The sequence below is a fragment of the Balaenoptera ricei genome, chromosome 16, assembly GCF_028023285.1.
Source record: "Balaenoptera ricei isolate mBalRic1 chromosome 16, mBalRic1.hap2, whole genome shotgun sequence".
Lineage (NCBI taxonomy): Eukaryota > Metazoa > Chordata > Mammalia > Artiodactyla > Balaenopteridae > Balaenoptera > Balaenoptera ricei.
Window position 1 is genome coordinate 49657485 of NC_082654.1, and position 27977 is coordinate 49685461.

At 48.7% G+C, this 27977-nt stretch overlaps 1 protein-coding gene across 1 annotated transcript in view; it reads left to right on the forward strand.

The window, feature by feature from the left end:
• The window catches only part of ANTXRL (ANTXR like), a 44635-nt gene that overhangs the window by 9243 nt on the left and 7415 nt on the right, over positions 1 to 27977 (forward strand). The window contains exons 2-12 of the mRNA XM_059899629.1: positions 8430 to 8501; positions 9822 to 9893; positions 12202 to 12283; positions 13512 to 13580; positions 13918 to 13998; positions 14090 to 14150; positions 19647 to 19745; positions 23825 to 23894; positions 24472 to 24562; positions 25571 to 25777; positions 27272 to 27310. Of these exons, the coding sequence (XP_059755612.1) occupies positions 8430 to 8501; positions 9822 to 9893; positions 12202 to 12283; positions 13512 to 13580; positions 13918 to 13998; positions 14090 to 14150; positions 19647 to 19745; positions 23825 to 23894; positions 24472 to 24562; positions 25571 to 25777; positions 27272 to 27310 (943 nt within the window). The remainder of the gene's footprint in view (positions 1 to 8429; positions 8502 to 9821; positions 9894 to 12201; positions 12284 to 13511; positions 13581 to 13917; positions 13999 to 14089; positions 14151 to 19646; positions 19746 to 23824; positions 23895 to 24471; positions 24563 to 25570; positions 25778 to 27271; positions 27311 to 27977) is intronic.

Consider the following 27977-nt stretch of genomic DNA (forward strand, 5'->3'; position numbering starts at 1 on the left):
CTTCTCAGTGAAATGACCCTCCTGTAATTATATAATGTCTTTCTTTGTCTTTTGTAACAGTTTTATATGTAAAGTCTAGTTTGTTAATTATAGTCATCCCAGCTCTCTTTAGGTTTCTCTTTACTTGGAATATCTCTTTTCATCCTTTCATTTTCAACCTCCTGGTGTCTTAACAATGAAAGTGAGTCTCTTGTAGACATCATGTGGTTGCATCTTTTTTGATCCATTCTAGCAATCTGTACCTTTTGATTGGAGAGTTTAATCCATGTACATTTAAAGTAATTACTGATAGGGAAGGACTTACATCGGACACTTTGCTATTTGTTTTCTGCTTCTAGCTTTTTTCTCCCTAATTTTCTCCATTTCTACCTTCCTTTGTGTTTAGTTGATTTTTTTTTTTTTTTTTTTGTAGTGACAGGTTTTGGTTCCCTTTTCACTTCCTTTGTGTGAAGATATTTTCAATATCTATTATAGATATTTTCTTTACAGTTACCTGGGCATTAATGGTTACAAGTTAATATTCTCATATATAATATATATATTATATATATATGTAATTTTCCTGATTTTCTTTTTCTTTCTTTTTAAAAATCATTATTTGTATTCAAATATATTTGACATTTATCAAATAAATTTAGATAGCACCTCTATCACATCACATAATTATTATTTCTTTTTTTGTGGTTGGAATAATTAAGATCTAGTCTCTTAGAAAATTTGATGATTAAAATAAAATATTGCTGTCTATGTTCACTAAACTGTGCATTAGATATCCAAGATTTATTTGTCAACTAGTTGCAAGTTTGTACCCTTAAACAACACCTCTTATTCCCCCAAGCCCCTGGTAACCACTGTTTTACTCTGTTTTGACGAGTTGGGTTTTTTAGATTCACGTATAAGTGATATCATAGAGTATTTGTCTTTCTCTGTCTGACTTATCTTACTTAGTGAAAGGTCCATCAGTGTTGCCACAAATGGCAGGATGGCCTTCTTTCTTATGGCTGAATTATATTCCATTGTATATACATACAACATCTTCTTTATCTACTCATCTGTTGATGAGCGCTTAGGTTGTGTCTATATCTTGGCTATTGTGAATAATGCTGCAATAAACATGGAAGTGCATATATCTCTTCAATATCCTGTTTTCATTCCCTTTAGATATATACCCAGAAGTGGGATTGCTGGGTCATGTGGAAGTTCTATATTTAATTTTCTCAGGAACCACCATACTGTTTTCCATAGTGGCTAAAGCAATTTACATTCCCATCAACAGTGTAAAAGTTTCCTTTTTCTGTATGTCCGCACCAATGCTTGTTATCTCTTGTCTTCTTAATTATAGCCATTCTAACAGGTGTGAGATGTATCTCATTGTGTTTTTTTTTTTCACATCTTTATTGGAGTGCAAATGCTTTACAATGTTGTGTTAGTTTCTACTGTACAACAAAGTGAATCAGCTATATGTATACATATATCCCCATATCCCCTCCCTCTTGAGCTTCCCTCCCACCCTCCCTACCCCATCCCTCTAGGTCGTCACAAAGCACCAAGCTGATCTCCCTGTGCTATGCAGAAGCTTCCCATTAGCCATCCATTTTACATTTAGTAGTGTATATACGTCAGTGCTACTCTCACACTTCATCCCCGCTTCCCCTTCCCACCCCCATGCCCTCAAGTCCATTCTCTACGTCTGCGTCTTTATTCCTGTCCTGCCACTAGGTTCATCAGTACCACTTTTTAAAATCTCGTATATATGCGTTAGCATACGGTATTTGTTTTTCTCTTTCTCACTTACTTCACTCTGTATGACAGATTCTAGGTCCATCTGCCTCACTACAAATAACTCAATTTCGTTCCTTTTTATGGCTGAGTAATAGTCCATTGTATATATGTGCCATATCTTTTTATCCATTCATCTGTTGATGGACATTTAGGGTGCTTCCGTGTCCTGGCTATTGTAAATAGTGCTGCAATGAACATTGTGGTACATGTATCTTTTTGAATTATGGTTTTCTCAGGGTATGTGCCCAGTAGTGGGATTGCTGGGTCATATGGTAGTTCTATTTTTAGTTTTTTAAGGAACCTCCATACTGTATCAATTTACATTCCCACCAACAGTGCAGGAGGGTTCCCTTTTCTCCACACCTTCTCCAGCACTTATTGTAGATTTTTTGATGATGGCCATTCTGACCAGTGTGAGGTGATACTTCATTGTGGTTTTGATTTGCATTTCCCTATTGATTAGTGATGTTGAGCATCTTTTCATATATCTGTTGGCCATCTGTATGTCTTCTTTGGAGAAATGTTTATTTAGGTCTTCCGCCCATTTTTGGATTGGGTTGTTTGTTTTTGTGATATTGAGCTGCAATGGCAAATGAGATTGTTTCCTTAATTTCTCTTTCTGATCTTTTGTTGTTAGTGTACAGGAATGCAAGAGATTTCTGTGCATTAATTTCGTATCCTGCAACCTTACCAAATTCATTGATTAGTTCTAGTAGTTTTGTGGTGGCATCTTTAGGATTTTCTATGTATAGTATCATGTCGTCTGCAGTGACAGTTTTACTTCTTCTCTTCCAGTTTGTATTCCTTTTATTTCTTTTTCTTCTCTGATTGCCGTGGCTAGGACTTCCAGTACTATGTTGAATAATAGTGGCGAGAGTGGACATCCTTGTCTTGTTCCTGATCTTAGAGGAAATGGTTTCAGTTTTTTACCATTGAGAGTGATGTTTGCTGTGGGTTTGTTGTATACAGCTTTTATTATGTTAAAGTAGGCTCCCTCTATGCCCACTTTCTGGAGAGTTTTTATCATAAATGGGTGTTGAATTTTGTCAGATGCTTTTTCTGCATCTATTGAGATGATCATATGGTTTTTATTCCTTAATTTGTTAATATGGTGTATCACATTGATTGTTTTGCGTATATTGAAGAATCCTTGCATCCCAGGGATAAATCCCACTTGATCATGGTTTATGATCCTTTAAGTGTGTTGCTGGATTCTGTTTGCTAGTATTTTGTTGAGGATTTTTGCATCTATGTTCATCAGTGATATTGGTCTATAATTTTCTTTTTTTGTGATATCTTTGTCTGGTTTTGGTATCAGGGTGATGGTGGCCTCGTAGAATGAGTTTGGGAGTGTTCCTCCCTCTGAATTTTTTGGAAGAGTTTGAGGATAGGTGTTAACTCTTCTCTAAATCTTTGATAGAATTTGCCTGTGAAGCCATCTGGTCCTGGACTTTTGTTTGTTGGAAGATTTTTAATTACAGTTTCAACTTCATTACTTGTGATTGGTCTGTATTTTCTAATTCTTCCTGGTTCAGTCTTGGAAGGTTGTACTTTTCCAAGAATTTGTCCATTTCTTAGGTTGTCCATTTTATTGGCATATATTTATTTATAGTAGTCTCTTATGACCTTTTGTATTTCTGCGGTGTCAGTTGTAATCTCTCCTTTTTCATTTCTAATTTTGATTTGAGTCCTCTCCCTTTTTTTCTTGATGAGTCTGGCTAAAGGTTTATCAATTTTGTTTATCTTCTCAGAGAACCAGCCTTTAGTTTTATTGATCTTTGCTATTGTTTTCTTTGTTTCTATTTCATTTATTTCTGCCCTGATCTTTATGATTTCTTTCCTTCTGCTAACTTTGGGTTTTCTTTGTTCTTCTTTTTCTAGTTGCTTTAGATGTAAGGTTAGATTGTTTATTTGAGATTTTTCTTGTTTCCTGAGGTGAGCTTGAATTGCTGTGAACTTCCCTCCTAGAACTGCTTTTACTTCGTCCCATAGGTTTGGATTGTCGTGTTTTCATTGTCATTTGTTTCTAGGTATTTTTTTGATTTTCTCTTTGATTTCTTCAGTGATCTCTTGATTATTTAGCAGTGCACTGTTTAGTCTCCAAGTATTTGTGTTTTTTACTGTTTTTTTTTCCTGTAATTGATTTCTAATCTCATAGTGTTGTGGTCAGAAAAGATGCTTGATACAATTTCAATTTTCTTAAATTTTCCAAGGCTTGATTTGTTACCCAAGATGTGATCTATTCTGGAGAACATTCTGTGTCCACTTGAGAAGAAAGTGTATTCTTCTGCTTTCAGGTGGAATGTCCTAAAAATATCAATTAAGTCTATCTGGTCTATTGTGTCATTTAAAGCTTGTGTTTCCTTATTTACTTTCTGTCTGGATAATCTGTCTATTAGTGTAAGTGGGGAGTTAAAGTCCCCCACTATTAATGTGTTACTGTCGATTTCTCCTTTTATGGCTGTTAGCATTTGCCTTATGTATTGAGGTGCTCCTATGTTGGGTGCATAAATACTTATAATTGTTATGTTTTCTTCTTGGATTGATCCCTTGATCATTATGTAGTGTCCTTCCTTATCTCTTGTAACTGTCTTTATTTTAAAGTCTATTTTATCTGATATGAGGATTGCTACTCCAGCTTTCTTTTGATTTCCATTTGCATGGAATATCTTTTTCCATCCCCTCACTTTCAGTCTGAATGTGTCCCTAGGTCTGAAGTGGGTCTCTTGTAGACAGCATATAGATGGGTCTTGTTATTGTATCCATTCAGCGAGCCTGTGTCTTTTGGTTGGAGCATTTAATCCATTTACATTCAAGGCGATTATTGATATGTATGTTCCTATTACCATTTTCTTAATTGATTTGGGTTTGTTTTTGTGTGTCTTTTTCTTCTCTTGTGTTTCCCACTTAGAGAACTTCCCTTAGCATTTGTTGTAAAGCTGGTTTGGTGGTGCTGAATTCTTGTAGCTTTTGCTTGTCTGTAAAGCTTTTGATTTCTCCATCTAATCTGAATGAGATCCTTGCCGGGTAGAGTAATCTTGGTTGTAGGTTTTTCCCTTTCATCATTTTAAATATGTCCTGCCACTCCCTTCTGGCTTGCAGAGTTTCTGCTGAAAGATCAGCTGTTAACCTTATGGGGATTCCCTTGTATGTTATTTTTTGCTTTTCCCTTGCTGCTTTTAACATTTTTTCTTTGTCTTTAATTTTTGCCAATTTGATTACTATGTGTCTTGGCATGTTTCCCCTTGGATTTATCCTGTCTGGGACTCTCTGCACTTCCTGGACTTGATTGACTATTTCCTTTCCCATGTTAGGCAAATTTTTGACTATAATCTCTTCAAATATTTTCTCAGACCCTTTCTATTTCTCTTCTTTTTCTGGGACCCCCATAATTCGAATGCTGGTACATTTAATGTTGTCCCAGAGGTCTCTGAGACTGTCCTCAATTCTTTTCATTCTTTTTTCTTTATTCTGCTCCCTGGCAGTTTTTTCCACCATTTTATCTTCCAGCTCTCTTATCCGTTCTTCTGCCTCAGTTATTGTGCTATTGATTCCTTCTAGAGTATTTTTAATTTCAGTTATTGTGTTGTTCATCACTGTTTGTTTGCTCTTTAGTTCTTCTAGATCCTTGTTAAATGTTTCTTATATTTTCTCCACTCTGTTTCTGAGATTTGAGATCATCTTTCTATCATTACTTTGAATTCTTTTTCAGGTAGGTTGCCTATTTCATCTTCATTTATTTGGTCTTACAGGTTTTTACCTTGCTCCTTCATCTGTAACATATTTTTTTTATCATTTCATTTTTTTTTTGATGGGTGGGGCTGTGGACAGGAGTCTTACTGGTTGTTTGGCTTGAGGCGTCCAGCACTGGAGTTTGCAGACAGCTGGATAGAGCCTGGTCTTGATGTGGAGATGAGGACCTCCAGAAGGCCTCACTCCATTCAATATTCCCTGGGGTCTAGGTTCTCTGCTAGTCCAGTGGTTTGAACTCAGAGCTCTCACCACAGGAGCTTGGGCCCTACCTCTGGCCTGGGAACGAAGATCCCACAAGCTGCGTGGTGAGGGAAAAAAAGAAAAGAAAAACAGGAGCAGTACAATAACAAAGAAGAAAAAACAAAAGAAAATTAGAAAGATAAAAGTATGTTAGGAAAAATAAAAATATTGAAACAACTGCAACAAGGTAAAACAAAACCACAACAGAAAAAAGAAAAAAAAAGGGGGGGGGGACAACAAGCCAAAAGGAGCAAAACAATAACGAAGTATAAAGAATAAAATAAAATTAGAAAAATAAAAGATTTATTAGGAAAAATAAAAATATAAATGAATCAACAACAATGAATCAACAACAAGGTAGAACAGAACCCCAATCTAAAAACGGAAAAAAGGGATTGGGGTTGACATATATACACTAATATGTATAAAATGGATAACTAATAAGAACCTGCTGTATAAAAAAATAAATAAAATTCTAAAAATTCAAAAAAAAAAAAATAAAAGCCGAAAAAAGGAAAAACAAAAAAAAAAGCCTTGGCTATGGCGGGGGAGGAGTTTGGGCGGAGTTTAGGCAGAGGTGGAACTTAGGCAGGGGCAGGGTTTAGGGTGGGACGGGATGTAGGCGGGAGGGGGTGGTGATGTTTGAGTGTGGGGTGGGTCCTAGGCTCAGGACCCACACAGCCGCAGCCGGAAGAGGCCTTGGGGGCGGGCCCTAGGTGGGGCGACGTTCAAGTGTGGGGTGGGGCCTCTGCTTAGGACCTGCCCGGTAGCAGAGAGACAGTTCGTCCAAAGGGGGGGTCTCTGGAGTGTGAAGTTCTGGGGTTTGGAGGTAAGGCCCTGGGTGAGGGTATGTGGGTGGGGTTTAGGCCCAGCGGGGTTGGAGGCGGTCTCAGAGGGGGTCTCCAAATACAGATGTAGGACCCTGGCTGTGGGTGTAGGGGCGGAGCTTGGGCTCTGCGCGGTAGGAGGGAGGCTCCGAGGGCAGAGGATTAGGCCCTGGAGCCCAACAGGTTCCCTGGTGCCTAAGTGGACAGGGAAAGCGCTGGCCCCGTTCCCTTCCGTTCCTCCGTGCCCCACACCCCCGATTTCTGTATGTTGATTTTATATCCTGCAGCTTTACAGAATTCATTGTTTAGTTCCAACAGGTCTTTGGTTGAGTCTTTGGGATTCTCTATATACAAAATCAAATCATCTGCAAATAATGACAAGCTTACTTCTTCATTTCCAGTTTGAATGCCTTTTGTTTCTTTGTTACGCCAATTAGCTCTAGCTAGGACTTCCAGTACTATGTTGAATAAGAGTGGTAAGAATGGGAATCCTTGTCTTGTACCTGATCTTAGAAGCAGAGCTTTCAACTTTCCACGATCGAGTGTAATGTTAACTGTGGGTTTGTTGTATATGGCCTTAATTATGTTGCGGTATGTTCCTTCTATACCCAATCTGTTTGAAGTTTTTAGCATGAAGTGTTGTTGTAATTTGTCAGATGCTTTTTATGCATCTATTGAGATGATCATCTGATTGTTATCTTTCATTCTATTAATGTAGTGTATCCCACTTTTTAATTTGCATGTGTTGAACCATGCTCGCATTCCAAGGATAAATCTCATTAGGACATGGTGTATAATTATTTGGATGTGTTCTCTTTTTTTGAGTTGAGTACATAGTTCTATTTTTTAATTGAAGTATAGTTGACTTACAATATTATATTAGTTTCAGGTGTTACCATTAGTTTAAAAAGTTGTCTTGCACTTTAGCATGGAAGCTTCTGATAGAAAGTTTATATTGTGGGAGTTGTCAGAGTCTAGTGTTTGCTACCCAGCAATTGTTGGACATAGCCGTGTCACACACATCTGCCCAGTGCAATGGGTAGAGCATGGGTTTTGAGGCGAGATCTGGATTCAGATCCATGTTAGCTATGGAAATTGTGGAAAATTCCATGACTTGTGAGAGCCTCAACTTTCGTATGAAAATGAAAATAATGAAAATGAAAATAATGCTGATATCATGGGGTTGTTCTGGAATTGGAAATCATGTATGTAAAGTGCCTGGTACATAAATCTCAATGAATGATAATCCTGATAATGTTAAAAGAATCTATTCTTAGTTTCATCACTATTTCTTGAGAGATTTAGATGCAGCCTAGAGGACGCAGAATGAATGATAGGACCAACTAAGAGACTTTTGTGGGAATGGTGTGCCAAAGAGCCCTGACCCCTACCCACCCCCACACCTTTTCAAGGAGCAGGAGAGGAGCAGACAGCTAGGAATGGTTTATTCCCAAGGGGAATTGAGGGACCAAAAGAGTCATATCAGAATCACTGGAGGCTTTTCCAAACAATGCATCCTACATCATTTCCTGTGGAACAGCTCCACCAAGCCTGCCCAACCATCCTAGTTTGCCACCAGAAGTCCCTCACCCCTAAAAGTTCTTGAGTCCCAAGCACACAGGTCTGGTTGGTCACCCTTCCCACATTCACACGGATGAAGTCATCACCACGGTGACCCACTGAGGTCTCTGAGGGAGTGTGGCAGCCTTCAGCTACATTGGTGGGGGGGGAGTTGCTAAAGGGTCTGCTGGAAGCTGGGGAGACAGAAATTCTGCCCACACAATGGATGCACCTCATCTGTCTGACTCAGGTCTTCTGCATTTTCAGGTCAGGCAGTGTGAACAACAACTGGATGGACATTTACACCTTTGTGGAGGATTTGGTCAAGAAGTTTGACAAGTACGGCTTCTCCAAGTTGCAGGGTGTTTACCCCTGCCAGGCAGAGTACACAGCTGTTTAGACTCAGTGGCCATGGGAGCCCCTCAGGTCAGGAGCACAGAGCCCAGGGGGGTGTTCTGAAGCATAAGAGATCACGCTGGTTCCATCAGGTCTCAGCAGCTTTCTTAGCTCCTACCTGGAAGTCAGGCCATATTGTAGGGGACACAGTCTGCCCTTGAGGACCTCATAGATGAGGAAACAGGCAAACCAGTAACACAATAACTAAACACCAGGTTAAATGGTGCCAAGGGCCAAAAGAAAAGGGAGAAGGACTTATAAGTCAAATTAAAAGGAAAAAGCAAGAACTCTTAGGAAAAAAGTCAAGGATGGTTTCTCAGAGGATGTGGAATTTTGAACTAGGTCTTGAAGAATGGGGAAAGACAGGGTAACAGGAACCGTCAAGGAGACTTCTTGTGCAGTGAGTGGTCTGTTCAGCTGGAGAGTAGGGTTAACTTAGGAGAAGGCTAGGAGGTGAGGCTGGACAGGACAGATTTGGACCAAGGTCATCAGGGCTTATAATGCCAGGCCAAGGGACTTGTATTTCCTGCTGTGAACAATAGGGAGCTATAGATGATTCTTGGTCAGGGGTCTGACATGATCAAGGTTGTGTCCCAGGAAGGAAAGTCTGATATTGTGGGTAAAATGTTTTGTAACAAGAACGAGGAGCAGTACGGAGCTTATCCATGAACCTATTGTAGCAATTTACCTAAAAGATAATGAGGGTCAATGGACCAAAAGGCAGTGGCCAGGGAGAGGAAAGGGAGGGATGTATATGAATAGCTGCCAAGAAAGAGAATGATTTTTCTAGATGAGAGGAGATAAGACAGGGAGGGCTATAAAGGAGGGAAGAGGAGTGAAGGTACAAAGAATTTTATAGAAGAGGAGAAGCCAGTTGGGAGGCCCTCATGCCAGAGGCATAGGTGTCTGTCTCCTGGTGTGTGCGTGTGCACCTGTGTGCGTGTGTGCATGTGTGTGTGTGTGTGTTTGAGAGAAAGACACTTTGGGTGGGGGGGTGTTGGGAGCATAGGGTTGGAGCAGGATGCCATCCTGGCACTTTCTTCCAAGAAGGCACCACCTCTCCACAGGCCTCCTTCACCAAGATTCCTAAAATCCTTCACTAAAGATATAGGAGCTTCCAGGGTTTGGGAAATGGACCCCAAAGCAGAAGAGTTGGGGTGAGGAACAGAGAAATTGAGATGCACCTTCTTTCTGGCTGCTCATTGGTTTCATTTTGAGCCTGTGTCATGTATACCTTCTCATGAGCACGTGCTTCCTCCCCAGCCCTAACCTGCGGATGTCCTTCATCACTTACTCCACACTGGGTCACACCCTCATGAAGCTCACCTCAGACAGGTAAGTGCTGCTTTAATCCCCCAAGGCAGGCCTGGTGGATGGGGTCCATTGAGAGCCCAGGGAGCTGACAGTTCCCACTGGGAGCAGGCTGGGCCGTCCCGGGCTCCCCTCATTGTCCACTCTGACCCCCAACCCCAGCTCCGTGGCTCCCACTGACCCCTGACTGCGCTGGCCCTGGCAGACCCCGTGCTGCTAGACCATCTCTGCCCCCTCTAAGCCCTGCCCTCCGCCTGTCCTGTGTCCTCTCAGCACTCTTCCCTTTTCTGAGAACTGGCTCACTGCAAGGACTCCTGGGATCTGGTAGAGCAGATGTGTGGGCCCTTTGTGAACACTGGCGTGCGTTGGGCACCTGCTCTGTGTGTCACTCTCTGCTCTGGGCCAGTGTGGGAAGAGGGGAGGCACAGTCAGAACCAGGAGGCAGGGATGGGCAGTGCTGAAGTGCTGGAGCTTCAGTGGAGGGGAGCTTGGTCCCTTGGTGGGTCTGAGACAAGGGAGCCCATGAGTGTGGGCTGGGGTGCAGGAGGGAAGCATGACACGCCAGCATCCTAGGTGGGCCATTCAGAGGGCCCAGCGATGTGCCCAAAGCCCTGGAGGTGGGAAGATATGGAGCTCCTGAGTAGCCGAGAGGTTAAGATGCCCATGACGCAAATGATCAGAACCCAGGGAGTGTGTTGGTGCCAGCGCGTGGACACAGCACTCCCCATGCCTGGCTCCCAGGAGAAGCAGGGGCTGTGCTTCTTGTTAGGTGAGCTAGGGGAAGGCGTGGTTTTGGGTGTCCCTGTCTTCTGCATTTCAGAGAGAGAGAGACCTGAGTGGGGTTGAGGTGGAAGACAGCAGGTCAGTGGGGGGCTGTCAGGCAGGTGGCAGAAAGAGAGGCGGGGGCTGGGTGGGGGCCTCGGGAGGAGGAGCTGCCCGTGGGGGAGAGGAGGACCACTGCCTCCTCCAAGGCAGGGGTTCAGAGCCTGAATCAAGGGAGCTGTGGGGAGGCTCTTGAGGGTCTCTGGGGCCCTCTCTGGAAATTGGAGGTGACAATGTCTTCCTCAAGGGAAGGTGTCAGAAGTGGGAGTGGGCTCAGGGGAGTGAAAAATGGGGTGGAATCTTAAGAAGTGAAGGGCCTGATGAGGGCATAAGCAGCCTAGTGCACAGAGCTGGGAGTAGGGATGGGGGAGGCAGCCCAAGAAAAAGGCCCACTCAGGCAGGAGTGAAGCCTGACCAAGCTCAGTCCCGGGCCGAAGGCTGGGGAGAGATGAGAGCTCCAGCATATTTGGGGGTGCTGTCAACAAAACAGAAATCTTCCCAAAAGTGTCAGGAAGAGGGGAGGGTGTTTGTGCTGGGGTGGGCAGGGCCTGGTTTGGCCTCCACTGGCCCGGGGTCACAGCCTCCTCAGCTCCTGGGCTGGGTCAGGCAGGGCAGGACCTGGGGCTCTCAGATCGCACCTCAGGGCAGAATCCCTCCTGCGCAAAGCGAGAGCCAGCCTTCAGGGACCACGTTCTCCTTAGACTTGCTGTGACTGCTCAGCCCATCACCCTGGATTAGCCTGAACCTATGCCCCAGCCCTGGTGTGTCCCAGTCCCATCCCCTGCTATCTGCTTTAACAGAGGCTGACAGCCCATCCCCATGGCATCCTGGGGTCACTGCTCTTCCTCCCACATGGATGGGCCTCAGGCCTCTTTTCCAGCTTGTGGTCTCTTTCTTCAGGAGCACATGAAGCCCAGGAGCCCTAGACTCTAACGGAGCATCCTGACTACTTCCTTTAGCACCGATCCAGAAGGGGAAGTGGCTTGGAGGGACCAAGTCCACCTCAGGAGTCTGTGGCAGGGGAGGAGGGGACAGGGCAGGGGGTATCAGCAGAGTGACCTTTCCAAACTCAGCCTTGCCTGTTGGAAGGTGATGTGGCCTCACCAGGGACCCCTTAGGTGCCAGCAGTACCGCCAGTCACATTGGGGGTGCTGGATTCACAGGTGCGCATCCATGGGTGCTCCCCCCTCACCACAGACGGTCAAGGCAGGGCCCTTGCTGAGTCCCCTGAGGTCTGCATGCTGAGACAGGGATGAGCACATTGAAAGCCAGGCCCCACCCATGGGACCAGCAAAGCAGCATCCTCCACACCCACTGAATGGGAGACAGAGAAGCGTTGACCAAGGCCTGTCAGTGTCAAAGACACAGGCAGAGAGGTCACCACAGGGCCACTTGTGTCCCTTCTGGTCCAGGCAGGTCTCCACAGGGCAGAATGGCACCAGGACAAGTGGTCTGTTTTGTAACAGTCAACCCTCATTCCTCCTCAACCCCCTTTACTGATTTTTTTCAGAAATGAAATTCGTGATGGTCTTAGCAGACTTCAGAATATAGTACCTAGTGGAGCCACACACATGCAGGAAGGATTTAAAAAGGTACATATCCTACAGCTCTGAGACTTTATTCTGCTTTATCAAGTTCTTAGAGTATTATTGGGTCATCTCACTGCCCTCCCCCAACTTTCCTTCATTTTGTTGCAGGCAAATGAACAGATTCAACAAGCTAACTCAGGAGGTAAGCTGCCTGCTGACGTCAGTGTGCTCAGGTGGGACAGAGCCAGGTGCGGGCCTCAGCGAGGGCTGGTGCAGACCCAGGGCCTCAGCGAGGGCTGGTGCAGAACCCCTCGGCCAATTCCTAGCACTGACCCTCGGAGCGAGTCCCTTGTCCTCTCTGTGATGCAGGTTCCTCCTCTGCTCAGTGAGGATGAAAACCACCCCCAGGGATGCTTCCGAGAACCACATGGCATCATGCATTACATTCCTGGTTCTCACTAGATAGCAAGTGCTTGACCTATGGTTGGGCTGCATGAAAAAGAAAAGAGAACTTCCAGGGACGGCAAGCAGACGGAGTTCAGTTTAGGGAACAGAGACCTTGGCGTCCCCCTGGCTGCCCACACTTTGTCCACCACAGTTCTGGCTCTGCCTCCTTTCCCTTGAGCCTCTTCCCTCTGGTTGACTCTCATCCTGTGACTGTGCCTCCGACTGTGGAAATGGCTGTACTTGGCCCAGACCACCTGCATCTAGACTGTAGGGTTGCAGCCCTTGTCAGGAAAGATGCATGGGCTGCTGGGGAAAGGCGGGGAGCTGGGCGGGGGCTGCTGCCCAAGCACCTTGACAGTCATTCTGGCTGCTCCTCCCTGTGCTCACCTGAGAGGCTTGTCCTCGTCCAGTGAAGTAGCTGCAGTTGCCTTTCAGGGCAAAGGCTGTGCCACCTGCCCATAGTGAGGGTCCACTAGGAAGGACTCTGATCTGGTCTCAGGCTCCTCGTCTGTCAAGTGGGCCCTGGGCTGAGGCCCCTTCTCCCTCCGGGCGTTATGGGTAGTGGGTGCTCGGGTCAGGGTGACCTCTCCCCAGGAGGGGGAGGTGTGGGAGCAGTGCTGTGGGCCCGGCAGCCTGAGGCAGGTCATTCCAGGTGCCTTGCTGACCAGGCCACTCCCTGCTTCTGCAGAAAACAAGGTTCCCTCTGTGATTATCTCCTTGACCGATGGAACCCTGGAGGAAGCACCGTTTGAAATGACTAAGGAAGAAGTGAGTCCAGACCATCGTTACCAGCTTTGTGCTCCACCTGTTTTGTGAATTGTACTCAACGCTTTTTTCCTCTTAGGCTGACAAGGCTCGGAAAATGGGAGCAACAGTATACTGTGTGGGTGTAAAAGACTTTGAGGAAGACCAGGTAATACAGAACAGGTAACCAGGTGCCACTTTTGAGCCCAGGTGGGGAAATTTTTCAAAGGCACCTGTCCCAGGGTCTCCGAGAGGATGGCCCTCTACCCACCCCAAGTGTCTGGACAACAGGTAGCCACTGCAGATGAATAGCAAGTGTTGTGTAAACCTGCACAGCAGAGGTACGGGTGGAGGAGCTTTCCACTCCCTAAGGGTGGGCTGCTAGCAGATGCCAGCACATGACCTTGGAATCCAGCATGGCAGGAGGCAAGAGCCTGTCTTCTGGGATGGGACCTGCTGCATCCTCAACCCCTGACTGTGTGCCAACCATCTCCTCTCTGCTGTAGTTATTGGAAATTGCAGACAGCCCCCGTCACGTCTTTGGAGTGGACCAAGGATTCAAGGCTCTTAAATACATCGTTGAGCCAGTGAGTGAGGGCTGGACGTGAGAAGTGGGAAGGGGAAGCTTCTCGCCAAGCCCCCGCATTCAAGCCCCTGCCCCTCATCTCCCTATTCTAGCTCGGAACTAAGTCCTGTATTGAAATTACAGCTGTGGAGCCTTCCAGTGTCTGTACAGGAGGTAAGAGCTGGAGTGCTGTTTTAAACACAGGGGTGTGTGTTTGTGTGAGTGGTGAATGTGCCCAGTGTGCGTTGCAGGTGTGCTGTGAGCACATGGTTTCACTATGTGTGGTTGTGCGTGTAGTGTGTATGGTGTGTGTGAGTGTGGTGTCTGAGTGTGTGGGGTGATTGTATAGAAATTGTGGGCATATGACTACATTGGGCATATAAGGGAATGTTTATGTGGGGTGTGCATGCCGAGTGTTGGTTGTGTGTGTGTGTGTATTTGTATAATTACTTCTTTCTTCCAGTTTTACTGAGATGTAATTGACATACAGCTCTGTATACGTTTGATGTATGCCACAAAATGACTTGACACAAAAATATTGCAAAATGATAAGTTTAGTGTACATATTTTTTAAACTCAAAGCCAAAAGTTTAATTAAGAAATAAGAAAAACTTTATTTTAAAAACCCTCAACAAAACACTAGCAAATAGAATCCAACAACATAAAAAAAAGGACAATACATCAAGAATAATTAGGGCTCACCTCTGAAATGCAAGCCTGGTTCAGTATATGAAATATCAATGTGATTTTCCTCATCAGCAAAATGGAGAAGAAAAATATGATTATTTCAGTGGATGAAGAAAAGAATTGGACATAGTTCACGGTCAGCGTCATACTAGCAACACAGACTGACAAAGGCATCCAACAAATACTCACAGCTATCACTACACCCAGTGGTTCAACGGGGTCGACCTCTCCCTGAGATCTGGAACTTGACAAGGATGCCCTCTCTCCCCTGGGAGGGTCCCTGCATCAGTGTGGGGAGGATCCTGTGCAGTTGCTTGTCTGGTAGAAGCCCTCTCTCTCAGTGAGCTCTGTGTGTGCCGGCTCGTACGTCCGCATCACTGGGATTTGTGGAGTTGAGGTGGGTGGATAAGCACACACTCCCACTGGTAACAGCACACAGCTGGATGCAGCTGGACGCAGACCCAGGAAGCTGGTCCTGGCCGTGGTGCTCTGAACTGCAAGGCTACAGCACAGTAGGCCATGGGGTCAGACACAACAGTGTTCATATCTGAGCTCTGCTGCCCCCAGACATGAAACCAGGGCTTCTCTGGTGTCACGTACCAGCCGTGCAGTAGCCTGACAGCTTCAATTCTCTGATTATGTCCCTGGGACATACACAGGCCTGTCAAACCATAGAGGAAGATGCCCATTGTCATTCATGCCCTGTGGTGGCCCAGCTGAGGTGACAGGTGCTCACTGCACACCCTCTGCAAGCGTGGCCCAGCAGTGCTGCTCTGACCTTTACAGCTGCTGTCATCTTGTCAAAAGCTGCCACACAGCATGACTGTCACTTGGAGCGAAAGCTCAAGGCAGGAACCTGGACCCCAAATAAAGCAGAAGCTGTTCATCAGGCTGTTGTTCTGAATAAGTCAGTGGGCCGGGTGTGAGGAAGCCGGGAGTGGGGAGGCCCTCTTCAGTCTCTCGGCCTCCCTCCAGGACTAGGCAGAGGCCTCTGCTGGCCTCCCTGCCTCCAGGCCTGTGCTCCAGCCCATTCTCTGCACAGGACCCAAGGGGCAGAGAAGGCCACTTCCCTACCCCAGCCTGACCATGGAGGCTGAGGCCCCTGAGCCAGACAGCCAGACCCTCCAAGGTCCAGCCTCTGCTCTAAGCCCACCTGCTGCAGAGGCTGGGGGCTGGCGGGACTGGGCTCCCTGCAAAACCTTCCTCAGCTTTACAGGGTCCAGCCCACCATCCTTTTAGACCTTATTCTCAGGGCACCTCAATCCCAAAGCCTTTCCTAGTCAACTGGTCCCTCTGGCTTCTCACAGCCCTTGCTCTGTTCCTGTCATTAGTCACTTGTCACCCAGTATGAACCATGACTTCTGCTTGGCTGTGTCCACAGCTTTGTTTTTTTATTTTTATCATTCAATTCATTGTTTTTATTCCAGCTTTTTATTACGGAAGATTTCAATCCTAGCAAAGTGGAAATGATTGTACAATGGATACCCCTCTCTCCACTACCTGGATCTGCAATTAATACCTGACCGTATTTCCTTTATCATTTATTTATCTAACTCCTCTCTCTTTCTTGACTCTCTGTTTTCATCAATTCATCTTATTTCTTTTTTTGGCTGCATTGGTTCTCCATTGCTGCGGGCTTTCTCTAGTTGTGGCGAGCAGGGGCCACTCCTTGTTGCGGTGCGCGGGCTTCTCATTGCCGTGGCTTCTCTTGTTGCGGAGCACGGGCTTTAGGCTCACAAGCTCAGTAGTTGTGGCATGCGGGCTCAGTAGTTGTGGCTTGCGGGCTCTAGAGCTCAGGCTCCGTAGTTGTGGTGCACGGGCTTAGTTGCTCCACAGCATGTGGGATCTTCCCGGACTAGGACTCGAACCCTTGTCTCCTGCATTGGCAGGCAGATTCCTAACCACTGCACCACCAGGGAAGTCCCCATCTTATATCTTGATGCATTTCAAAATAACTTACAGTCATCAGGTTACCGCACCACATTTCTTTACCTGGGAAACAATTTTTGTTAAGATTTCTCTTTTTGAAATGCAGCAAACAAATGTATCATTTGATGACTTCTGACAAATGCACACACCTGTGTAACCCCCAACCCTATGAAGACTCAGACACTACATTTGCCCCCAGAAAGTCCCCTCAGCTCCCTTCCCAGGCAATCCCTGCCCCACCCCCTGGAGGCAGCTACTCCCTGATTTCTTCCTCCACAGGCTAGTTTGCTGCTTTAGAACCTCTCCTCAGGGACTCACAGGGGGTGAGCGCGGGGCCTGGCCTGGGGCACTCGGCACCGTGGTTTGGGGATTCATCCCTCCTGTGTGTTGCTGGGTTGGCCCAGGGCTTGGACCCCAGAGGCAGGCTGGAGGCGGCACCTGGTCACTCCTTTTCCTGTATGTGACTGGGCCAGAGTGAGTGTCTGCAAGAAGCCCAGCAGGTGGGTCCCAGCAGTGGTGGCCATAGGAGGACACAGTGCAGAGCAGGGCTTCCCTCTGAGGCCCGGCATCCAGCTCTGCGTCTCGGCCAGAGACTCTCTGGGGGGGTGGGGGGGGGCAGGTTGTGTGGGGCAGGAGGACCTGCGGGATGAAGGCAGGACACACTGCACAGACGGGGACACTCCTGCAACCAGCCTGGGTCCAGGCTGTCCCCCCACCGTGATAAGGTCCCCCTTGTCCCATCCTACTCTCTCCAGAGATAACAACCACGAAGAGTTCAGCTTTTATATGTAAAGACCTACCTAAGTGTACTTTACAAGGATATTTTTACATTAATGGGATCATACAGTACATAGTACTTTCCAGCCATCTACACAGTATTCCATTGCATGGATGGAACAATTTATTTCATGGGTCTCCCTTGATCAATATTCAAATTGTTTCTAATAAGTCGATACTAGAAGTCATACTGTAGGACCATCCTGATGCTTACCACTGCGAGCTTGGGAAAGGAATTCCCTGGGGTCAAGACCAGACGTAGACCTGCTGCCTTAAAGGGACACCCTGGTCACAGTTGGTCAGTGTCCAGTTTCTCGCAAAGTGACTGTCCCAAGCAGCATGTGGTGCTCCCAGACACGCCCGCCCCAGGGCAGGTCATGTCCACCTGTGCGCCCGTGTCAGTCTCAGGCAGGCTAGATGCCCTTTTCATGCTCAGCTCCACCAGCCTGCTCAGGGAGACGCTTGCCTTCCCAGCTCCACTCTCTGGAGCCCCTGGCTGGCCTGGTGTACAACTTTTCTTCCAGAGAGAAAGCTCTCTGTTCCAGAAAGGATCCATCTCCCTTCCCGGGACTGTTCATCCTGCTGCCTCAGAGCTGGTGGGCAGTGGACTGTACGTGGGACATGCAGCCCTGCAAGGCGATTTTAGACCTTCCTGTGACTTCATTTCCTTCCTGTGGTTGATACTGTTGGAGGAATTGCGGTGCAGGGGGAGGGGTTTGGGAAGCAAAAGGAGCAGCTTTCTGGACAAAGCAAAAGTCCTTTACCTGGAAGTCTCTTTTGCTGAAATATTGAAACCATCACCCTGCCTTCAACTTTGGAGACTTGCCGGAGTTCAGAAGCCCCCCCTTTGGGAGTGGCAGTGCCTGGGGCACAGGGGGCTCTGCTGCAAAGGTGAAGCAGCATGCAAGCGGGGCTGAGGGCAGCAGGAGACACAAGGAGGAAGGAGGGTGTCCGGGCGGAGGGCAGCATGCGCTGCTCCTGAGGATGTGGCATGGGCTGTGCGCTGGGCTATCAGATGGCCCTGCCCTCAGCTGCCGCCCTCCCTCCTGTCAGCTACGTGGAAGAGGAGGCTGCGTCCAATCTTCACCATGAGGCCGGGACCGCCAGGTCCTCTATGGGGGCTTTCTGCTTCCAAAAGCCTATCAAAACATGTTAGCAGGCCAGCTTCAGCCTACAGCCCAAGAATCTAATTGCCTCAAAACAGAGAATTTGCAAACTTAGCCTTGATCTGATGGGAACTGCATGAAGAATTGCAGGAGGAATCAGGACTGCCAGGTCTAAGGTTGTGCTGGCATTCTGAGGCATGTCCCTCAGAGTTAACTGACCTCAAGTAATTAATTGACCTTGACCAGGAGACAGAGTTGGAGGCTAATGACCTCGGGCTAGCAGCAGGAAGACTTGCATTTATCCTAGCCAGTTCCTCAGAAGTCAGGCCCACTAGCTGCCTTTTCTGGATCCCCTAGTATTTGTTTCAGTTGCCAGGAAGCAGCAGTGGGGACCCAGCAGCCTGCAGAGGGGCTATGGCCCAGAACTGCATCTTAGCAAATCAGTGTCTCCCACCCTGACAGAAGGAGGTGCTTGGTGAATCCCTGGGGGGTTGTGTGAGGCACATGAAGGGGCAGGAAGAGGGAGGGGAAGAGCACTCATTGCAGACTTCAGAACCACAGCTGAGACAGGATTTCACCTTCCATGGGGGATTCTCCGGGGCAGGGTCCTCACTTCCTCCTTGCCTCACCCGGGTCCTGGCCTTGTGCCTGGGGTCTCCAGCCTGCCATAGGCAGAGAGGAACACAGGGAGGAGGAGCAGACCCCCTAGTGTCACAAAGCCCTACAGGCACCCAGGCTTGTGTGCTCACCTCAGAGAAGAGTCAGGACTGTCTTCAGCCTGCGTTATCTGGGTTCCTGTCATTTGTGTAAGGGAGGGCCTGGTGGAGAGCACTGCCTGCGCCTTTTAGGGAAGACCTTGGCTTCAGAGTCAGAAACCTATGGCTGGGTTTGCCCCCGTGGAGGGTATGAGACTGGGTGCCTTTAATGAGTTGGATGGGTCAGGGGCAGTAGTGAGAAGCCCCCGGGTGCTCAAGGCCCAGCCATCTCAGTTGTACCCTTTGTGATACCAGGTGAGGCCCAGTGTGCACACAGATATTGGTTCAGACACATATGCTTCCTCATCAGAGTCCCTGGTAATTCAGTTATGGAGTGGCCTGTCATAACTGCAAGATCAGAGGGAAGACAGCACTCAGCCCCTCCTAACACAGACCTTTGGGTGTTGCCCTTGCAGATGAAAATGAATTGATGATTTCTGGAAAAGGATTTAATAATGCAAAGAAGAAGGATGAAGTTATTTGTAGATTTAAGTTCAGCGACAAGCAGTTCTTTGGTAAGTAACCCCCTTGATGCCGCCAAGTGACACACTTCCCACACCGCACTGCGTTCCCTGAGCCAGCTAGGCCGTCGAAGCCCTTGCTCACCACTCACTGTGGACACTGTAGGATAGAGGCAGCATGGACAATGGAAGGAGGGACCTGGCTGGGAAGCCTGGCCACGGCTCCCTTCATCTCAGGCCAGGAAGTGATCAATCCCTAGCACATCAAGAGCATCTTGGGTCAGGGCGTACACCTTTCAAGGCTGGGTTGGGTATGCTGGGTCTGTCCTCACTGCTACACTCCCCCCACACTTTCCTCGGCCCTCACTTCCCTTGAGAGACAAGGACTTGAATCTCACGAGTCTGCTGGTGGGAAGTGGAGGCGGCCCCAGGGCCCTGAGTCTGGGCCAGGTGCACTGAGCTCTCCCAGGACCGTGTGGTCACCTGGGATTGAGAGAGGATGCCAACTGCCAGGCCTGGGCCCCGGAATCCTGGCTCTGGCCCACATTACATGTGTGATCTTGACCTAATGAGTGTTCTGTTCTCAGCCTCTATTATCTGTACTGTGAAATGGGGCCAGTATGGTAGGTGCACTAACTAAACCCTATCACATATGTAAAGCTACTGTTTGGAAATACTCAGGCACCAGGTGTCCCTCCAGGAAGGGTGAGAGGCCTGAGGAAGCACACAGTTGGGGAAGCAGATGTGTCCTCAGTGCTGAGGTGGGCCTGATCTCCCCCACAGAGTGCCTGGGGACAGTTGAACTTCCTCTTCCTCCTCAACCCTCCCCTGATGCATTGATTTAATATGATTATATTATGTTCAATGACACTCCTCATTCCAGGGCCATCTGGTAAACCCAGAGCGAGTCCTCTGCCCCATCACACTTCTGGGCCATCTCTCCTTCTTCCACGGGTGCATAGAATGCGCAGAGCTCTGCCATTGCCACACTCTCACACCACATAGTGTGCAGATGGCCTCAGGGAGCTAGATTTCCCTTGGTCTGTAATTTCTCAGGAGTGATTAGGACTCAGTAACATATTTATGTGGAGAGCTAATGTTTATTGAGCACCTACTACATCTACTAATGTGCTAAGTGTCTTACATGCACTATCCCAGTTAATTCTCAAAAGAAACCAATTGTTATTCCTTTGTGTAGATCTGAAACCAGAGTCAGGGTCAATTAAAGAGCTTGCCCAAGGTCACAAGCTGGTTCAGGAAGAACTGGAAAGTAGACATAGGTGATGTGATTGCCCAGTCTGGGCCTTTGACCTCACTGAGATGAGTTCTTGAGGAAGGTGGGACTCAACCTATCCTCCAGGAAATGTGTTCAGATGTTCCCCTGTGGTCCATGGCTATATTGCTTTCCCACTCTAGATGTCACCAGTGTTTCTCTCTGAGGTGGACCAGCACCAGGATCTCACACGGGAGAGCCCATCCCACAGTCCTGGGCTCCTCTGCTGACCGCCTCACTGCACGTAGTCAAGGCTGACCAGAAGTGACCGTACAGGGCTGTTTATCGCCAGGGGCCCTGATGCACTGATTGGGATTGATTTGGTTCTTTTAAATTACATTTTCCTCTGATTAAAACATATGGCAAAACAGTTTAGAAAATATAGAGAAGCATAAAGAAGAAATATTTTAATCAAGGTTTCTATACGTTTTGTCTGTCGCTAGTATGTAAAGTTTTCATATTTTAAGACAAAGTTTTTTAAATGTGGCAAGTGAAGTATTTAGTTAATCCGTTAATATTGGAAACTGCTTTCCAGTCAACCATGCTTTTCTGGGCCCTTAGTATGTGGGGTGCCTGCCGTCACCTCCCTCTCCCTGTTCTGGATTGTGAACAGCCTATGGAAAGTAAGTTGCTCCCCTCTGGAATTTTTTTTACACTAATCTCAACCATCCTATCCTTCAGATGCAGATCCTTTCCCCTAACTATACTCGGCGATTAGTTTTCATTTTCAGTCCCAACAAAGGACTAACACCGTCCAAAGTTCACAGCTAATCTGACAGTTGAGTTAGGTCCAAAAACCTTTCCACGTGGAAATGAACCATTCTGTAGCGAATAGCCCTGACCTGCGGCAAAAAACAATAAAAATTATTAGAGATTGTTGATTATAACGATGCTACACAGTAGAAAGCAGGAAGTACAAAAAAGTAAAGAATAAAACATTACCCCTGATTCCAAAGCCACAGATAAGTGCCTGTAACACCTCAAATACAGCTGGTAAACCCCAGTTTTCCTGAATGATAGAAGAAAAACTGAAGTGGAATTGAGGAAAGTATTGAGCGTCACGCAGAGCCTTCTTCATGAGACGTATTAGTTCCCCAAAAAATGCCCCTAAGTTAAAAGGAGACTATAAAAACACTAACAGATTAGGAATGTAAGAGGAAAATCTTTAGTTTGATTATGATCTGTGTGCTTTTGAAGTTTAAGTGTCCAGGTAGTGACACCTAGACTCCAGTCTTGTAAAAATTAGAGAATATTTCTAAACAGACGACAAGCCTATTTTTGAATAAATTTCAAAGAAGAACATTTAAAACTATCTCCACTTTTAGGGAGATGCTCCGGAACATGTCCCTAGAGGCATGGCCCTGAGCATGGTTCCTCCTGTAGAACTTCATCCCTAACCTTGGATCACAACCCTGTGGGTGCAAGTCTAGGAGAGAACCTGCTTTCATCCTACACAGCAAAAATGTGCAGGCCAGCATCTGTCCACACAGGGCAGCAGGTGCAGAGCTGTGGTTCCAGACCCCGGGAAGTGGTGACCTAGCTCCTAGGGCCTTGGGAAGCCTGTGTCATGAAAAAGGCCAGTGAAAGGACTCTCCTCCCAAATCACCGATGTCAGAACTGCTGCAGCCCTGTGGGACCATTGATTCTAACTTTCAGAGGGGTAGTCTGGGACCTGGGGAAGTTTGAGCAGGGTGGGGAGAAAGCTGGTAGGAAAGCCAGCAGTCAAAGCAGCTGGGCCTTCCCATCTTTTTTTACAAGAATGTAAAGAGTTAGGGCTCAGGAGAGGAGAAGGTTCCACAGCTACTAGTTACAGACTGTCTGAGCCTCCGGCGTGCCACCTCCCAGCTCCCACAAAGTTACAGAACAAGCACGAACACAGAAGCCCTGTTCCCCTCAGGCTTCCCTGTGTCCATAAATGGCACCACCACCCACCCAGGCGCTCTGCTCACTCACCTGCACGTCGTCCTTGACTCCTCTTTGCTCTCATCCCACATCCAGTCCACCTGCAGGCCCTGCTACCTCTGTGTCCAAACTTACCCGAACCTGGCCAGCCACGCCACAGGCTCACTGAACTTAGAATAAAGCCCAAACCCCTTCCCAGGGCCCACGAGGCCCCGCCCCCTCTCTTCATTCACCTCTTTCCCACAACAAGCTCAGCTAGTTATGCCTCAGGCCTCGGAACAGGTGCCCACAGCCCGGACCCTCTTCCGTAGACCTTTCCCTGCCTTTCCCCTCATCTGGTTTCAGCTCCAGGAACACCGCCTCAGAGAGACCTTATCTTTAATGGGAATTTTCAATAACATACAAAAGTAGCAAAAATCGTATAATGCCCTTGAAGCAGCCTTCCCCTACTTTCAGTAATTACCAATCCTGGCCAACCTGGTTTTGCTGATACTCTCACCATTGATTATTGTGAATCAAATCCCAGACATCCCATCATGTCCTGTATAAATATTTCACTTTCTCTTAAAGAGAAATTGAGTCTCTAAAAGACAGGACAGGTCACCTGCTCCTAAGAAGCTGTCCCTTCCCCTCCCTTCTCTATACTGTCCCTTGCTTATTGATGTCACTGCACTTTTCACTCCGACGCTTATTTTGTTCATTGTTTGTTACTTTATTGTCTGTCTCCCTCTCCAGTCCTGCAAATGTCAGGTCCTTGAGAGCAGGGCCTCTGCCTGCCTTGTTCCCACTAAACGCCAGAGCCCTGACAGTGCCTGGTGCACAGTAGGTGTCAGAAGAAGGCAGAGAAGAGAAGCTGCTTCTGCCAAAGTGGTAGCTCTGCTTCCAAGCGCAGGCAGAAGGGGAGGGGCGGATGGGTGGACAAGTCCACTGACATTCTTCTCATGTGATTGTCTTTCAGAGATAAAAGCCAAGTCTGTGAAAGATACCAGTATAACATGCCCAGGAGTAAAGATAGAGAAGCCAGATCAGTAAGTGCCCAGCCCAGGGACCAAGTGGGCAGTTTTTGCTACCATGAGGTGTAAAAAATTTAGGAAGCCACCTCTACTGGGGCAGCACATGTCTGTCTCCAGGAGGACTGAGGGCATCCTTCACACCTGCCCTGGTTGGTGGTCCCCAGAGGTGCTCAGCGATCTGCTGTGGCCCAGGCTCTGCTGAGGAGCATAGGATGCAGGAGATGATGTGCCCCAGGGATGGTACCTTTGCTCCAGGCAGCCTTTTGGAGCTAAATTCACATACTCTGTACATACAGAGGAGTCGGGATGGTGACATCATACCGCCATCCCTGGTCACTTCACTCATAGCCACGAGGACATCTGACCCCATGCAGGGATCCTCACTGCTTGGTCAGCCTTCACTGCAGAAGCTGACCTCGTAGTACTTTGGGATGAGCTCCCCTTACCCCTGCCGTCTGCTCTCTGGTAGCCCTGAATGCCTGATGTTCAAAGTCATTACAGTGAGGAGATATTATAAGCTACAATTTGAGCCAAGTGTTAGAACTATGTCTGTCTGGCCTGGTAGTCACTGTCTGCCCCTTCTATGCTTTAGGGAGGTCTTTGTTGAAGTTAGCCTGAACAATGGTGTCAGCGTCATCAACAACAATGTTAGCATCACCAGCAAGAACTGTGCGAGTACCAGGGTAAGGCTCTAGCATCTAAGGCTGTCCTGACACCCTGCACCCTGGGGAGGCAAGCGAAGGGAACAACGCCCCAGGCAGGCCCAGCAGGTAGCCTGTGCAGACAGGCCCCTGAGCAGCATCTCACAGGTAGCTCGGAGCCCTTAGCCCTACCTCCAGGATCTGAACCCCCATGAGGCTTGGGTAGTGCCTTGAGAGTGCTACTAAAAAGAGCACCTGGGGGACACCTTACCGTCCTGGCCTTGCAAACCTTTGCTCTCTCTGTGAACCAAGTGTCACTGAAGGCACATGGAAGAGACCAATTAGAGCCCTAAGCAGAGTCCAGAAACAGTGCTGAGGCTCTGCCCACCCTGGATCCACCTTGCCACCTCCCCTGGCCCCAGTCTTGTGGTGGGGAGCTCAAGGCTCCATCCTGGATTCCAGCCGGGGTGAGCGGGAGAGGCTGGGGCACTGTGTACTAGGGGACAGGGTCCAGGGCCTCTGGGACACCTGGGCCCTCCAAGTCGGGGTCCCCGGCACAGGGGTCAGGAGGGTGGGAGCAGCTGTGACCGTGCTTAGTCAGCTTGGCCCAAGGTTGCAGAGCGGGGAAGTAGCGGGGAGAGGCTACGGGGAGGTGAGCAAGGTGTCCTGCCTCTGCTCTTGCACCCACACCTCTCTGGGGCCCCAGAGCCCCTCCCTCACCCGTCTGTGTGTCGTAGCATTTTGTGATCCTCACAAAACCCCTGTACTCTCAGCTAAGGCAGGCAGTGAGGGCTGGGTTGTCACTGCACGGAGGACTGGGCTTCCTTGACAGGGCTCTAGGGAGAGTCTCGGAACAGGGCCAGCGGTGGGGTCTGTGGCCCAGAGCTCCACAGTGGCTCTCTGGGTACCAGCCCCGACCTCCTAGAATCTGTCTCCTCAGGTGGGGCAACCAAGTAGAAGGGGGCCTGGGAGGACAGAGTGGGCTGGTATGGGATCCATGTAGCAGGCGCCTGGTCCATGCCGGGACTCTGCTGTGTGTTTTTTCTGTAGGAAGGGGGACCAGATGACAAGAGTGCCCCACCAGCTGCCCCACCAGCTGCCCCACCAACTGCCCAGCAGACTCCCGAGGAGCCTCCCTCATCACCACCCCCACAGTTCATCCCCTATGTCAACCCTCTCTACTTCTCTGCCCTCATCCCAGCCCTGCTCCTGTTCCTCCTGGTGCTCTGGTGCATCTGGTGGCTGTGCCGCAGGAAGGTGAGTGACCCCTGCCCGCACAGCCTGCGTCCAGCCCTCGCCAACCCCCAAGGGACCACTCCCATGCCTGCCCCATGATCCTGCCTGTGGGCGGGTTCCCATCAGCTCCAGGGCCAACACACAAGCAAACAAGGCACAAACTCTGTCCTCCCGTCCCGGGCATAGACACAGCCTGGGCTTCTAGGGGGCCACCTGCTTCGTGCTTTCACCTTCACAGGGAGGTGGCCTATGGGCTGTCCTGGCCCCTGGGGCAAAAGGACCCCAGACCTCCTGAGACCAGGGCTGCCCCACAGCAGTCAGGCTTCTGAAGGACTCAGGTAGACCAAGGCCCCAGGAATCTCCACTGTTGGGGGACAAAGAGGGGTCTGCAAGGGCACTGATGGCCCAAAGGGAGAAGGATGCTGGCCGGGAGGATGCTAACCCCGGGGGCAGCTGTGCCTTTGAAAGCAGCATGGATCCCTGTCCATCTCTGGTGCCTTCCGTCATTCCGTCGTCAGTCACCACTAAGTCACCAGGATGTGCAGGGCCCCGTGCTGGGCACAGAGGGGCAGAAATGAAGCAGCCACTACCCTTGCCCACAGGAGCTCACCATCTGGTGTGTGGTCTGGTATTGGTAGCTGGGGAGCATTGAGGGTAAATGTCACCTTCAGAGGGTGTGGCAGGTGTCCTGATAATGATAAAGGACAGAGACTGGCCCCGGGTGGATGGGAAGGCAGAGGCGCTGGCCGGCTGGGTTTGCAAGGACACAGGCCAGAGGTAGGTGAAGAAGAGGAAGAAGCAGAGTGAGAAAGGACAAGCAAAGCAGCATAGAAGCCAGCAGGTCAGATTTCTGCAAAGGGCGAGAAGTGAGGAGAGAAAGCTGGGTGGGGGAGAGGGAGGTGGCCTGTCATCCCTGAGGGCTGGGAGGCAGGGAGGGCTGCAGGGGGAGGGAGGGAAGGGGAGAGGAGGAGGGGTGTGGGGAGTGTTCTCTTGTCTTCATATGATGTCAGGGCTGCTGCTGAAAACTCTACCAGGGACCAGGGGCCTTAGTCTGCCTGTCTCCCCCTTGACCCTCCACGGAGGTACCGATTCCCCTTTGATGACTGAGGAGCCTGAGGCTCAGGGAGGTGGAGCCTGTTGGTTGCAGACCCACAGACAGTGGGCACCTAGGTTGACACCCCAAAAGGCCATGTTCTGTCCCCCTACTGCTGCTGAGCATGGTCCCCTCCTGTCTGCATGGCTGAGCCGGAGCCCTCTACATGCCTTCTAACCTGTGATTATCACCATGCCCCACAGTGATCGTCCCTTGCTGTGGGTACCAAGTAAGAAGGAAAAGATGGATGGAGGTGAAAAAAGCCGTTAGGGAGGAGCTGTGATCCCCAGGCTAGGGTGTGAGATTTGAGGGAAGCCAATTCATGCTGCAAAGACCTGGTCCTAGAAGGCATCGCTTCAGTAGAGATGAGTTTTATGGGCACTAAACTTTGACCACTTCAGTTTTGACCATTTCCTTTCTAGACTACCAAGGAGCCGCCACCAGTGCAGAAACCAGAAAGGGTAAGTGGTATGTTTGGTCCTGATGTTGTCAGCATGCCTGATGTACACACTCACCTGCACAGAGAGGCCCCCTGCTGTGTATGGGGATATGACTTCCCCCACCCCTCCAGCTCCCACCTATCTGGGCAGAGAGAGCTGGCAGAAAGAAGAGAGTGACAGAGGGCAGGAAGGAATGCAGATGAAGAAGTGGGCTCAGAAAATGTCACCCAGACAATATCATTCCTGAACTCCTAGCACGGCCTGATCCAGGACCTTTATCACAGCTATGATCCCTCCTGGTATAAATGGGCTTTTTGTCAATTCCCAAAGGACTGTTTGTAGGATGGTCCTTCCCAGGACTCAGGTGAGTTTTTGAGAAAGGATCCTCAGGTTTTAGGGACCTGGTCTCCCTCCCCAGCCTCTGATGTATGTTGGGCTCCATTTCCTTGGTCTTTATCCTTGTCTCATGTCAGGGTGAGGGTCTTGGCAGGGTTGGCCTTTAGGGACTGGGGAGCTGAGGAGGGTGGAGGGACTCTTACCGGGCATTGAGCTTTGAGGGAGGCACAGCCCGGGTGAGCACAGGGACCAAGGGTCAGGTGAGGAGGCTGGGGCTGACCCAGGGTGGGGCCCAAACCAGGGCCCATAAGAAGTAGTTAGAGCAGGGGTGCCATGTCCCGAGGCAGGGGGA